Source organism: Caloenas nicobarica, chromosome 13 (genome assembly GCF_036013445.1).
Source record: "Caloenas nicobarica isolate bCalNic1 chromosome 13, bCalNic1.hap1, whole genome shotgun sequence".
NCBI classification, from domain to species: domain Eukaryota; kingdom Metazoa; phylum Chordata; class Aves; order Columbiformes; family Columbidae; genus Caloenas; species Caloenas nicobarica.
Genome location: NC_088257.1, coordinates 5,386,698 through 5,400,953, shown reverse-complemented (window position 1 = coordinate 5,400,953; position 14,256 = coordinate 5,386,698). Strand labels below are relative to the sequence as shown.

At 41.4% G+C, this 14,256-nt stretch overlaps 1 protein-coding gene across 3 annotated transcripts in view; it reads left to right on the top strand.

Annotated features, from left to right (window-relative positions):
- Window positions 1-13,922, top strand: part of SGCD (sarcoglycan delta) — a 341,024-nt gene extending 327,102 nt beyond the window's left edge. For 2 of the 3 annotated variants that reach the window (XM_065643762.1, XM_065643760.1), the window contains exons 8-10: window positions 3,811-3,934; window positions 11,103-11,231; window positions 12,207-13,922. In XM_065643762.1, the coding sequence (XP_065499834.1) occupies window positions 3,811-3,934; window positions 11,103-11,231; window positions 12,207-12,284 (331 nt within the window). In that variant the 3' untranslated portion in view covers window positions 12,285-13,922. Of the gene's footprint in view, window positions 1-3,810; window positions 3,935-5,589; window positions 11,232-12,206 lie in introns of those variants that run through there. The other variant, XM_065643761.1, reaches the window with a different exon arrangement.
- Window positions 13,923-14,256: the final 334 nt, after the last annotated feature.

Genomic DNA, 14,256 nt, shown 5'->3' with positions numbered 1-14,256 from the left:
CTGTGCATAGCAGTGAATTTATCCTCCTTGCACAGCTTTGTGAGAAAGGTCAGAATGCAGTCCTGGAAATACCGGAGCAAAAATAAGCAGCAGCCACGGTCAGTAAAAAGGGCTTATGTGCCAATTGCTGGGATGGAAAATTCAAGAGCAGGAGCAAATAATGAAACAATCTATATTCATGCGGCCACCTTTCTAGCCTGCTGCTGTAAGTACAGGCTTACATCTAACTGGGAGGTGTGAATCCTACTGAAAATCCAAAGTATTGCACTGGAAAACAAATGTTGATTTTGAACAAATTATCTGTTCATCGCTAAATCATTTTCTTTCATTATTAGTCTCCAAATTGGTTCTGCTCTAGAAGACAGAATTAGGTTTAAAAGCAGAGTGTCTCTTAAACACTTGCTTCAAATGAAAGTATTCGGTAAACATTACTCAAACCCCCTAGAGCATAAACTCCTCAACTGCTTTCTCTGGCTTTGCATAGATTTTTCAGCTCCTGGTTAAAAGACAGGTGTCTCAGGAATTCATTCAAGATATCAGAAAGTAATCAAATTAAATCCTTTGCAATCATATGCCCCTCAAATGCCAAGGACACTTCTATTAAAACCTTTCTGTCCTTGTTTACAGTAGCCTAAACTGGGACAAAAGTCCTGTGCAAACAGATGCTGTTGCACCAATATTGAACATGTAAGAGGGAGCAGAGTCAGAGACTCCAAGCCCACAGCACAAGTACAAAACCATGTGGCTGCAAGCCTAAGTTTCTCATCATTGGAAGAGCTGCACTTTGCTGTTACAGTACTTGCACTCAAGTTTCAAGGTTCAAAAAAAAACCCACAAACCACAAAAAAACCAAACAGAAGCAAAACCGAAAAAACCCCACCAAGCACAACTGGGCTTCAAAATGATATTTTTAACGTTAAAGGAATGGGTTTTGGTTAATTCAGCATCTCAGCAAGATTGCAGCTGTCTGTGCTAGTGATTTAGGATGACAGAGTGGAGGTCAGTTCGGCTAACTAAAAAACAAGTGTTGCTGCAGGGAGCAGGGTGGATTATGGAGCAGCAACAAAGCCCCGGTGTTCTGTGCTTGTCCCACACGACACCATGGGAGGTGCTGGAGAAGGCCCTTTGTGCCTTCACGAGGCAAGAAACTCTGGAGGGATTAGGACATGTCTAAAATTGCATGGGTTTTTCATCAGTGTTTACAAGATGCTGTTATCCTGCCTGTAGATTTTCATTGGGTGGAGGAGGGAGAACAACTCAGTCACTTTTGTAGATATGAAAAGAGAATAAAACTTTGGGACAATGTTACCTAATAGGTTCCCAGGTACTCAGTAGCTTGGTCAAAGCATGAATTTAACTCAGTTTGATGTTATGGACACCTATATGCACAGGGCAAGATATACAAGAAGGTTCTCTCTCGATCGCCCCGCACCGTGGAAGGACATTCACTGATTTCCCAGCTCTCCGCACTCTCCAGTAAAGCACTGGTGTGGGACTGGGAGGCCGCTCCTGTACAGAGCAGGAATTGAGAGCTGCTGCCGCAAACGAGTGCATTTGCACCATGGTGTCTGGACACTGTTTTGCACTTACAAGATTTGTTTCTCAGTGGGCAGAAGAGCTACAACATTAACAGATGAGCAAATACATTGAGACAGCCAAGGCATCAAAGAAATTGAAGAGTCACCAAGATGTCAGAGAGCTGGAGAGTCACTCGGCTGTGGTTCTTAGGAATTATTTTATCCTCAGGTTAGCTCAGCTGTCTTGGGATTTGGACACATCCTCTGGTGAATTTAGCTCCAGCGACTTAAGACATTACTGGCCCCAGCTGTCTGCTTCTCCCCTGGAGGATCCTGCCTCGAGCAGAGGTGGCAGCAGGAAATCTGTACCTGCATCCCAGCCACTGCAGCTCAGATCCTGGGGGCTTAGTGCAAGCAGAGCATCCTTTATTTTTCAGGGTAGACACCAGCTTGTGAGCTGCACCAGCAAGGATGACAGTGCACAGTATCCCTGGGCAGAAATCCCCAGGGAGAGTGGGGGGCATGCAGCATGTTAAGCCACCATAATGAAAGCCACCAGAGCGCATGTGCCAGAGCCCTACAGCTGTGCACGGTGACTATTTTTACCATAAAGAAATTCTAACAGATATTGGAAAGGCAGTTATTGCAATTGCAAGGTCAGAGGGAATCATATCCCAGGTAGCACTATTTAATGTCAATCATTCTTTGCAAGCTTTTTCTCCTCCATGCAATCTGCAATTCGATTGGGAAAGAAAAAGTGAGTATCAGCAGTCTTAACCTTAGGTTCCTCATAAGGGAACCAGCCTGTGATACCAGTGGAGGGATCAGAAGAAGGTTTATGTAAGATATAGCTTTCATGCTGAGTGCAAACAAAAAGCAGCTCAGAAAGATTGTGCAGATGCTGCTAACCATGAGCCCATGCTCATTCCTTGCGCTGTGTATGCCTCAGTTCTCCCCTGACATGTAGATTTAGTTGAGTCAGCCACTGTGGATGAGTTTGGAGTTTTGAGGGAAAAGTGTTCAAAAAAACAGCAATGTGAAGACACTAACAAGAGGGAAAGTCGTAACTTGAAAAGTGCGACACAGAGGGAACTGTGCCTTCGCTTTATTGAACTGTTGGCTGCAATAAATACAGCTGAATTCCCTCAGTCTCCCATAATGTTGTCTCAGTACCAGCAGGAGTCCATTTAAGAATACACTTACTTGCACAAATGATTATATATGACAAGCAAAGAAACAGCTGAAGTGCCACTGCGGTGATGTGAGCAAATCCTGAGAGCTGCCCCAGGAAGCTCAGCAGTTGTGTCCTGCCCTTGTGCTTTGGTTTTTGTCGGTGCTGCCCTTGTGCTTCGTTTTGTCGGTGCTCCCTGCCCAAAGCAGTTGAAGCAAAGGAACTCTTGTTCCATTACTCCTGCCTCCTTCACCTGGAGAGATCATAGTCTAGATTTTGTGATGGTACAGTAAATAAATGGTGATGAAATCAACTAAGAGAATATTCCCAAAGAGGGAAAATTGGTTTTTATTATTATTTTCAATACAGAAAATAATAAGAAACTGTGTAATTAAAAAGAGACAAGTATAATATAAGACCTATGAAGGGATAATCAGCAAGGGGGACTGAACCTTGTGCTTCTACATCTAACAGCATTGACCCCACTTGCCTGAACTAAAGGGTTTGACTGTGTTATACAGTGCTATAATGGGGTTGTCAGGTACCTGTGTGGACTATCTGTGGCTAGGAGGGGTTGAAGCACAGCAGAGGGGTGCATGGCTGTGTGCAATGTGATGTTAGCGTAGGACTGGAGACAAGGATGTTGGGGGTCTTCAGCCTGGTTTTGTTCATTGATTTCCTTATGTCTTTAAACCCTTCGAAACCTCACATTGTAGGGAGTCAGGAGATCTAACTTGTTCCTGCTCGAACAGTGGTTTAATGAAGAAAAGTGCTTGCACTCTCTGTGTAGGCACACTGCTTTGCCAATATCCCCCGTTAGCACTGATTGCATAGAAATCTGAACTTGCACGTGAGCAAGCTGATCATGGGGGAAGCTTTATTGCACCTTGCATCTTGATGCAGCATGGCAAAGTTAATATTAAATGTTAGCAGATTGGATCTGTGATGCGTTTTACCACATCGTTCATGAATTCTTGCCGCTGACTAAGCCAGGTGTGGATGTGAACGTCAGTAGGTCCTAAGGTGCCGTGCAACGGGCAGTCCAGCTGTGCAAGGCGACAGCCTGAGATTGAGCAAGAATATTCAAGCCACCCAGCTCTGTAACTCCCCTTTCTGTTCCAGACTGGAGTCACCGACGCGCGCGCTGGTGATGGAGGCTCCAAAAGGCATCGAGATCAACGCCGAGGCCGGCAGCTTGAAAGCCACGTGCAGGACGGAGCTCAGGCTGGAATCCAAAGACGGAGAGGTAAGCAAAGGGCATCAAGCCCTGCGGCAAAAGCAAACCAAGCCACACATCTCCTGCAGATTCATAGCCTTCTGAGTCACTGAGCCACTGCATTGGAAACACTGGTGTGAAAGCATGGGTGCAGCCTGCCTGGCTTAGTTTCTGCTAGCAGTGATTGAACATATCATATGCAAACAAGACTCACTCTGTGGCAAAGGCCGATTCATTATTTTTAAAGAGCCTGGATAATAGCATCTGTTGCTCAAGCAGATTTATGCGGCTGTAAAATACACAGCGCTCCTAAATTCTTTGTTTCCTTGTCACTTTAAAACAAGATTTACTTGGCTAACGTAATTAAATCTTTTATCATACATTTTTCTATAAGAAGAGCTTAATTCACCGGTATTGATCTGAAAAGCTTTTGTAGCTGATGTTTTCATTTTGGAAAGAAAGGGAACATTAGGAGACACCAGTTGTTGCACTGGTAGACCATCTAGAGGGGAAGAGAGAATAGATAAAACTGGTAACATAGAACAGAAATAAAATAGGTGTTGAGTTAAGCCTCTTCCGCTGTCTCAAAAATACATGGGCACATGGTTCTCATCCCCTTCTCCTGCCACAGTGATGGAAAACACCAAAGGATGTGGCTGAGGAGCTCCTGCTGGGGAACCCACCGAGAGCCTCAGCAGGAGGAGCCTCCCAGTGAACGCAAACCTCCCAGCAGCAGGGCTTCAACCCAGTCTAACGTTTTACTATCCTAGTGTCAGGAGCAATAAATAGAATGGGATTTTTATTGCGATTCCTGTTATTTCTAAACATTTGCATTTTAAGGCATTCTAAATCCAGACCACATCTCAAAAATACAAAAAAACTCCCTACCTAATATACCGCAATTGAAATGCAAGGCATTTCGCTACTGCAAGCAGTTGCCTTAATGTTTTTAACACTAAGTTGCTTTTAAAATGCATATATTGACCTATATATTTCAGGAGATTAGATGCTAATTAGATACTAAAACTGGAGCCTCTTACTGTAATTGCAAGATAAGAGCAAATACTGTCAGTCGCCCTGTAATATTCTGGTGTGCAGGTTATCTTGCTGTGCTCTTCTCAGCGATGTTAGAGCACTCGCCTGTAGCTGCTGTGTGTCTAAGAGCTGCCACATGTTCGCTTTTATGTTCTGTTTTATAAGGAGAAATTCAGGTCTGTTACGACATTTAAGTTATTTTTAGTATACATGAAAGTGTTAAGCGTGTACATAAAATATACATAAAAGTCAGTGCTGTGAGCCTGCAAGAATGACCGGCGATGGGATCAGAGTGCCAGAAAATCTGGCTGAGAAGAATGGTTATGTGGACGTGAACCATACACACACCCCACTTAGCAGTGGGGTTCCTCTGTTGGGTGAACCCAAACACAGAGGTGCCCCAGGAACTACAAACCAAGAAAACACAGTGGGTCGATTAACAGAAATAAACTGGAGGTCTTAGGTGGCTTATGCTAAAGGCGAATGATATGCTCAGCCAGATTCGTATCAGACTTTCCCATCTGAATACACTCCCCTACCCAGGTTTTGTAGCTGCTGAGTTGTCTGAAGGCAGCTTCTTTAAACACGAGATCAAAACCAACTAATTCTCTCTCTCTTTCTCTCTCTCTCCCCCCCACCTCCAACTTCAGATAACGTTGAATTCTGCAAAAATCAAACTACCTAACTTGCCTCAAGGATCTTCCTCTTCTGCAGGGTCCAGGCAAAAAATCTACGAGCTCTGTGTGTGTCCCAACGGGAGGTTATTTCTGTCTCAGGCAGGCAGTAGCTCGACCTGCCAGATAAATACAAGCGTCTGCCTTTGAGAGACAATTTGCAGTGGGGTATTGCAGGCAGCACAAAAGCCAGTTCTGGTCTCACAGATTGCAGCTGCCAACTATTTTTACTAGAACACAGAAAGCCTATCAAAGACATTTTTTGGTGTGTGCGCGCGCGTGTGTGTGAATATATATATATAAAAAATATATATATTAAATATATATATATATCCTCTGTGTAAAATGATGTTTCAGTACAAGGAATCCCAGGGTGACCCTGTTACATTTGTGTAGCATTTCTCTTTCCCACACCAAAATTTACTGATACAATCTGCTAAATTGGACTTCATGATTTGATCTTGTTCTCAGAGCAATGGGATTGCTGGCTGGGCAAGACCCCGGAACCGATCTAGACCCACCAACATACAAAGGGAAGAGAAGCATCTCTGATTATTTTTGCACCATTAAATCAGTGGCATAAAAAGAAAAATAATTGCCAGATGTTCTCTACTGATCCCCTAGAGTGATCCAAGATACCTAAGGTTAAATTATACTCTTCAATTTTCACCCAAAGCATGGCTCCCTGTTGGGAGAGATGGATTGCATTTGGCTACTAGGGATATCCAGATCTTCGTGCTAGAATAATCATGTATTTTTCTGAAAGGGTTTGAGACTTGCCTGTGCATGGCCAAGGATGCCTTGTGTTATTCAGATGTGAGGCATCAGCTCTAACCCTAACCTCACGTAATCTCTGTGTGAACAAAACTGGTGTTACATTCCTTGGAAGGAAAAAAAAATTGTGAAAGTTGGACTAAACAGAAAAATCCTGAACCTCCTTAGTTAACAGGTGTCCTGGATCACCCTACACTCCCACCATTAGCACCTTTAATTTTTAAAATATTTAACATACCACGCGAAGGTGGAAAGATTTACGATTTGGACATTAGCTATGAAAACCTCTAGAAATGAATAAATTTACCTATTCTATCCATAGAAACAAAGTCATACAAATTAGATGTGTAATGTAGACGCTATGCCAGAATTTTTGTCATCTTTCTTTTCAGACTGTAAAGTCCAAGGTCACTTAGATTTGGTGGAGACTGAAAATATCAGAGATGCTGACAATGAAACAGAACTCTTTTATGGATTTATAGAGATTGTGACAAAGCCAGGTTACTGGAAAGCAAGGACTTTGGATGCCGGATCCTCTAGAATTTGAGCCCCAAAAACTCTGTGGTTGAATCTTTTCATGGTTGCATTTTTCCATATTTTAAAGTCCAAGAGTCACTTATGGGCAGGATAAAATGCAAAATCTGATCTGGTAACATTACTTCCACTGTTCAAGTTTTGAAAAATAATAAGAGCCCAGATCATTGAATTCTGACCCATAATTGCATCCACATGCATGTAAAAATCCTTGAAAAACAACTATACTAATTACTGAAAAAGTATCCAAGTTGCAACAAATCTCACAAGGACAGCAAGGTTTCTAAGCCACTGAGATGCTTTTGAAAATATTACCTCATGTGCAAATATGACAGATCTATACCCATCCCTAGTGATATCTAAGCAAAGCTGGTGTTCTTCAAGCGATCTTCAAGATAAAATGTAGCTCACAGAAATCTTTAGAAATAATTTAGCCCATTTCTTTTTCACAGATTTTCATGTATTTTCTTGTGATCTGGAGACTACCAGGGTTTGATTTTTTCTTTTTTTTCTTTTTTTTCTTTTTTTTTTAATGAACAATTCTGGCTTAATCCAAAACTGACTGGACACAAAGGAAAGATTTCTGTGGAGTTTAGGTTAGACGTGTTGCTGCCTAACAAAGCAGCAGTCCCGTTTTTTTTTTTTTCTTTCCCTGAAGGAGGATCGAATGATCCACTTTTATTTCAGTAATATGTTCAGATTAATTAACAAAATCAAACTATTTGTTAATGATGTAATTATTATGTCTTGAGTACACGTTTGAATGCAAAGGGTCACCCAGGATAACAATTGTATTGGGACACAGGACTATACCATCTCTGTTCAAAGAGGGGAATTGTGCCTATGCCTTAAGTCAATGCACTCAGCAAGGAGAAGCACATCATGTTTATCTTGTTATTAAAACTAGTTTATCTGGGGGGAGGGACAGGAGGGTGTCTTGGGAACTGGTTGTGCAACTTAAAACAGATATTAATGAAATGCATTAAGACTGTAGGGGCACCTAGAGTGATACAGACTTTTTTTTACCATGTTAAATATAGCAAAATACTGTGTACGTTACCTCTGGGACCACAGCTGAAGTCCCATTCATAGTCCTACATTTACTATAGAGTTTTTTTTCTCTGTTTCATTTAATACTGATCACAAACCTTACAGCAAGCATGGCCCAATTCATAAACAGGTCCCGTGTGAGCAGTTGTGAAGACACGCAATGCAGGACGAGTACTCTGTACAGAAAATTAGTTGCATTAACCTCCACATCCCCAGGGGGATTAATGCTGGTGAGAAAGGCAGTGCTGAGTGAAGGGACTGACCCAGCAGGGATGCTGCGTCCCCATTTCCATGCTCTGTTCCCAAGAGGCTGGCTCAGTCCTCATCCTCGTGCTCCCTCTGCCAACAAAGTAATTTTGGGTGGCTGGTCTTCTCAGCTGGGCTCTTGGATGAGGTTATCACCTTCTCATATCATGAAGGCCATGAAACTACTTAAAAGACATTCAGCTGTTTGTTTTGGTACAAATTTCTATGGGGGAATTCTTGGGGAATGACTTTGCACATCAGTGCCATCACTGCAGACACTACTCTGAGGTGAACGAAGGGTACCTTAATTATTTACGCAAATGAACTTTAGTTGCTTCAATATACGTTACAATCGTGTTTCCATCTTAAAAAGCATAAAATGATATGTTGTGTTAAAAGATGAGGAATTGTTGCTGGAAAGATTGAACCAATATAGAGACTTGTAAATCATTTGAGCCCCGCTTGAATTTTAAGACAGCGGTTTAGATGATGGTACCTGCACTTGTGTTGGCCACATAATTAGTCCCCTGCGGTTCAGTGAGTGGTAAACCAGAGCAAACAGGGCTATGTGTCTGAGATCCCAGGGCAAAAGAAAAGGCATGTTTTATAAAAAAGCAGGATGCCAGCATGTCCAGCTATGTCACGCTTCACAGCTCATTGTTGGGGGCTGCTGCGGAGTGACCGACTCACCTGACGGACAAGGCAAACGTGTGAGAGTCCCTTTTCCTTTTGCCTTGCCCAGAAATCCCTTACCCTTGCTGTACCCATATGGGTTGGTTTTCCCTGAGTCCATTTAAATTAAAGCCTCCCGGACTGGAATTTCTGCCATATGCTCTACCTGCTATCGATAAAATGCCAAAAATTAGCAAGAGTTTGTGTGTTTCTTTGTGAATCGGGCCTGCAGTTCAATTCGGCATTGGCAATTTGGGGAGATGGCGTTTGTCTCAAACTGGAGTTTAGCTTTACCTCCCAACCCTAAGACAAGGATGGGGTGGGTAGTGAATTTGTTTCACTGAGCTTAATGGAAGAGATGTTGACAACTTCACGGCCTAAGCTGGGACAGGAGCTGGATAGGTGACAATTCAGGGCACTGAGGACAGTGGCCCTGACTCAGCGCTGTGTGCAGGTCTGCGTAGCAGCTCTCAGCACAAAAACCCATTGAAATGCTGGTCAGGGGACTGTGAAGCTAATGGCAATATACCTTAGGCAACCATGAATACTGCAGCTAGAGATAAATGCATTTGTGTATTGTAACTCTTCACTTTATAGGGCTTCAAGACCTTGTTAAATTCACTTTAAACACAACATTTCAGTAAGCAGTCGAAAAAATGACTGCCAGTGCTCACCTGCACACCAGTACCTTATCCATATGTAGTGTATGACCCTTCTGCTGTCATAGGGGAGTTAGGGTTTTTTTCTAAAGCAAAAAGACTTTGCTATTAGCAAAAGCAGAGATCCTAATACTGACTATACAACTCTATCCTTTCTCCAAGCTTTTTTGTAGGTTTTTTTGTTTGCTTTTTGTGTTGTGTTTTGGGGTTTTTTTTTACTGGTTTTTGGTTTTTTTATACTTTTTGAAGTATATTACCCAGTAGTCAGTGAAATGGGTAGCTTAAGAATAAAAAGAACTGTTAACACTAAAGGAAGTCATCGAAAGGGGAAGCCAGTAACTACTAAAATATGTATAAGGCCTCTCCTAGGTATACATTTTTAGAAAACTAGGTATGTGCAAGTGTGATTTGTATTTGGATCTCAGTCATGTGCTGTCAAACAGCTGTACTTTGAGAGTTTTTCTTCTTCTTTAATCATAAATATCACATTGCACGAACAAAAAAGTTTAAGGCAGAAGCCTAAAGATACCATCTGCAATATATGGTATAGCAAAATTATATCTAAAAAAACCCAAACCTCCTTAGAATTTGCTCCAAGGTTAAAGAGAGGTTCCTATGGAACTTGGGAAGATGTCAGGTTAGTTCACATCATACCTAGTTTGCAAATACAGATGTTCTCAAAGGAAATTAACTTTTGTTGTCATGAGATTTGCTCATATACACAAATATATATATATATACATATATACACATGCTCACAAACACTCGTTTACAACAAAAGCCAATTTTCTTTATATTTGTTGTTATGGCTTTAAGTTTCACGTTGGAAAAGAGAGTGAGACAAAGACCAAAGACTTAAATTCATCCCTTCTCCAGTTGCCCTCATGCCTGAAATGCATTAATTTTAATGGTGCTTTTTTGAACTGGGCAGGAAAAATACAGGTTTATCGCAAAGCTGCATTTGAAAGAGTAAGTGGCAGGAAAATGCTAACTTTGTTAATGGCAAGAAAAGGAAATAATGTGGAAAAAACCTTTAAATTTGTGCAGAGGACAAGGTTGCCTGAAATCTGAAATGTAAGAAATAACCCAGCATGCTAAAAGACATCATCCTGGGCTGAAAGTATAAATAAATGGAGTGAATGCTACTGGCTGTTCACCTAACTGCACTCGAGCGTTAGCAGATCAGGAACTCCAGCAGCTCCCCAGTGAGGATGAGTAACTGTGCCATAATGATTTCGTTTTTAAAGTACATACAGTCAAAACAACAACAAAAAGTTAAAGGCTGTGCTCTTTTTTCTTTTTTTTCCCTTTCCTTTTTTTTTCCTTTTCTTTTTTTTTTTTTTAATATGGCTGACATTTTAGATTTTGAAATGTCATCATCCAGAATTCACCCCAGCAAACTCAGGGCACGTTCCTGCAAAGCCTTGCCAGGCACTGGATTGGTGCTTTTCGAATGTGAAAATACCAGCCTTTCTATTGCCATTGCTGTTGAGGAACACAATCCTGCCAACATTTCCATTTTCCCCATTTTAACCTTTTTCCTCCGTTTTGCAGTTGCTGTGTAATATTTGGGAAGCCAGAGTCCTTCCCTGCATGGGGCTGAGTGCAGGTGATCAGCAGCCCACAGACGACCCCCATCGTGTTCATATTCCCCCAAAACCTGCGTGTAGCAGTGGCACTAAGGTAAAATTTGGGACTTCCAGGTAAATTCTGGACAGCAATTGCTGTGTTTTCACGGCTGAGTTTATGGCTGAATGGAGCGGGGTTAAACACTGACGTGGCGTTGATGAGATTATTCAAGCGAGAGTGGAGTGAATTAAACAAGGCAGGTAGGAGGGAGAGGGGAGAAACGGCTAGAGACATCACCCTAATCACAGTAATGCGGCAAACTTCTTTCTCTGTTTACACTATTATACTTTAAATTAATAACATCCATTTTACTAAATATGGTAGCAATTATGCTTGATCTTTCATGGTGCACAGTGAAATTACTGTCACTGAAACCACTTACAGCTTGGGCTGTTCAATATTGCTAGGGTATTGCTTCCATCCACAATAACCATAGTGGCTTGGGGCTTGGATGGAAATTATAGTGAATAGCTTGTATTTAGAAAGCTTTTAAGTCTGCTGTGGTTGAGAAGCCCGTGGTTATGCACATACAGCCCTGAGGCTTTATCATTTCAGACTCTCTTGTCCTGCCACTTGAATTGCATTGTGCCCTTGTGAAAAGCGACACACTTTATGCAGGAAAAGATGGATATATAAAACTGCAGGATTTTTATCCAAAGCAAAGAAGAAAATATAATCATGGTGCACCACTGAGATTTCCCATCCAAGTCACTTTAAACTAGAGGTGTGAGTCCCTTAAAAATTAATTTGCTACAAGCGTAATTCTTGAGGGAAAGGTATCACTGGTGCCACTCGCAGGAAATGTCCCACCTTATTACAGCCGGGATTTTCTGCCACTAGTCAGTAGAGACGGGCAGCTTGTTCAGGGGAAGCCAAATTTCCTTTGAGGCAACTCATCTCCATGGATCGAGTTTTTGTTAGTTTTTAAGCAGTATTTAAAAAAAAAATAGGAAGGATGTGTCCACTTTGAACTGATACGTAATTGTATGTTTGTCTCGCATTTTATTGGTTGAATCTTTCTGCCTACAGGAGAAAAATATCAGAAGGAGAAATTTGTGTGAAAGTCTCAGATTTACATTCTGCCCTGCTACCGAATGCTTCAGATAAAAACATGCAGCCTTAGTTAAACAGTCTTTTCTTCTAAGATTAAAAAGGATTTTCTGGAGCCTTCATCAGGTCCTACCCAAATGGAAAGTCTCACCATTTCTAACGTATTTGCCATTATAGGAATAGACCCATTGCAAAGCATAGGTCGTGTGCATCTTTGCATGTAACAGGAATTTTAAATTGCATTGTGCTCTCACATTTTTGCCCCATTCAAAAGGCTTAACTGCTGATAGGAGATAAAGCATTCCAATGCTACTGATAAATGCATTATCACTTTCTAAAGCAGTGTAGTTTCTTTGGTCTTTTAAAAATTTCCTCATAACTGAGTCCTTGAGACATCCTGAGGCAGGCTCACACTGGAGAGCAACAGAATAATTATTTGTGGGCGGTTCTATTTTTATCAAAGGCTGGAGTGTAGTTGCAAAAAAATGTTGCTGTTAGAGTTTCTCCCACACTTAGCTGCAAACAACACCAACCCCCAACACTATGGCTAGATTTCTCTGGGCTAAACCAGACCTTCGCTAAACCAGAGCCTGATAATTCGGCTTCATCTGGGTCCTCCTCTGGGCTTGAGCACTCAATTTCAGTGCTATTCTTGATATAACGGATAATGAAATACTTCGGCAGTATTAACGATTTTATAGATGAGATGTATCTGCAGTCTGAGTGGTATAAATAATGCTGGTAGTCGTTGGTTGCTGTTCTAACAAGCCTTTGACCACCTTGAAAGCACTGGCCGTAACTCCAGAAAGTGGAGCCAAGTAGCTCTTAAACCAGCCTCTGCTCTGTCCTGTTAATACCTGTACAGCATCCCATAACACTTTTTGTGGGTTATCAGAGCAAGCACTGAAGGTAAAGATGAACGAGTCCTGCCCTTGCTTGTCAAAGTAAGAGCATGCTAGAAACCTCATAAAGAGCAGATCTGAGCAATTATACAGTATATTTGTTGAAGAAGGGCTCAGCTGGCAGCATTCACACCTAGATTCCTCCCTAGGTCAGAGCTTTTCTTGAGCTGGAACCCACATCTGAGTCTGGGCCTGCACTACACCGTAGTTAGAGTAGAGGGAAGGGATTGAGCTGCTGGATCTGACTCAGATGCCTTTGGGTTTGGTTTGGGGTTTTTTTTGCCCATCCCTTATTTGGATTAGTTTCCTTGTGCACAAATGCCAATAGAGTTGTTGATACTAACCCAACAAATGCTCCACATAGGTAGACCCAACAACAAAACAACATTCAATGTGAGTCAAAGCAAAACCCAGTTCATCTACAGCAGTAGCATAAAAGGCATGACCCATATGCTATAGCAGTTTTCATCTGTGATGGCAAAATACCTTGTCTGACCTCTACTCTGATAACCACCAATGATCTTGACCATGTAAACAGGACAAAATGATTTTAAGGTCTTATCACAGTTCTCATTAAGGAATTCAGATTTGTTTGGCTTTCTTCTTTTTAATTTATGTATGTGTGTGGTTGTGTGGGAAAATATAAAGCTTTTTTGTATCAAATAACATCAATCCTTGCACACTCTATGCAAAATTTTGTAAGCATTGCAATAATGCTATGAATTACACAAGGAACTATTTTAACTTTATTACACTTTGTGTATAAAAAATAATTTGTATTTAAATGATTTCAACTGCAATCTTGTAAAATATATTAATAAAATAATGATTGTTAAGAAGGAAAGATGCGTTGAGAGTCTTTTGTTTGTTTGTTTGAGCATGGCAAACATGAGTTAGACCTCAAACTTTCATCACACTAGTGATCCATTTCACAGCATAAAGTCCTGGATACATTCGTGCCAAAAATGCTGTAGAGGATGAAATGAGAATCTCTACAGATGGCTGTTGGAAGAAAACCTGTCGTCGGCAAAACAAAAAATCTTCCCTTTGCAGAATGTGTAGTTAGCAACTTGCTTACAGTTTTGTTGAACTTCTCACCCTTGTCCTACATTAGTGTCTCACAGCCA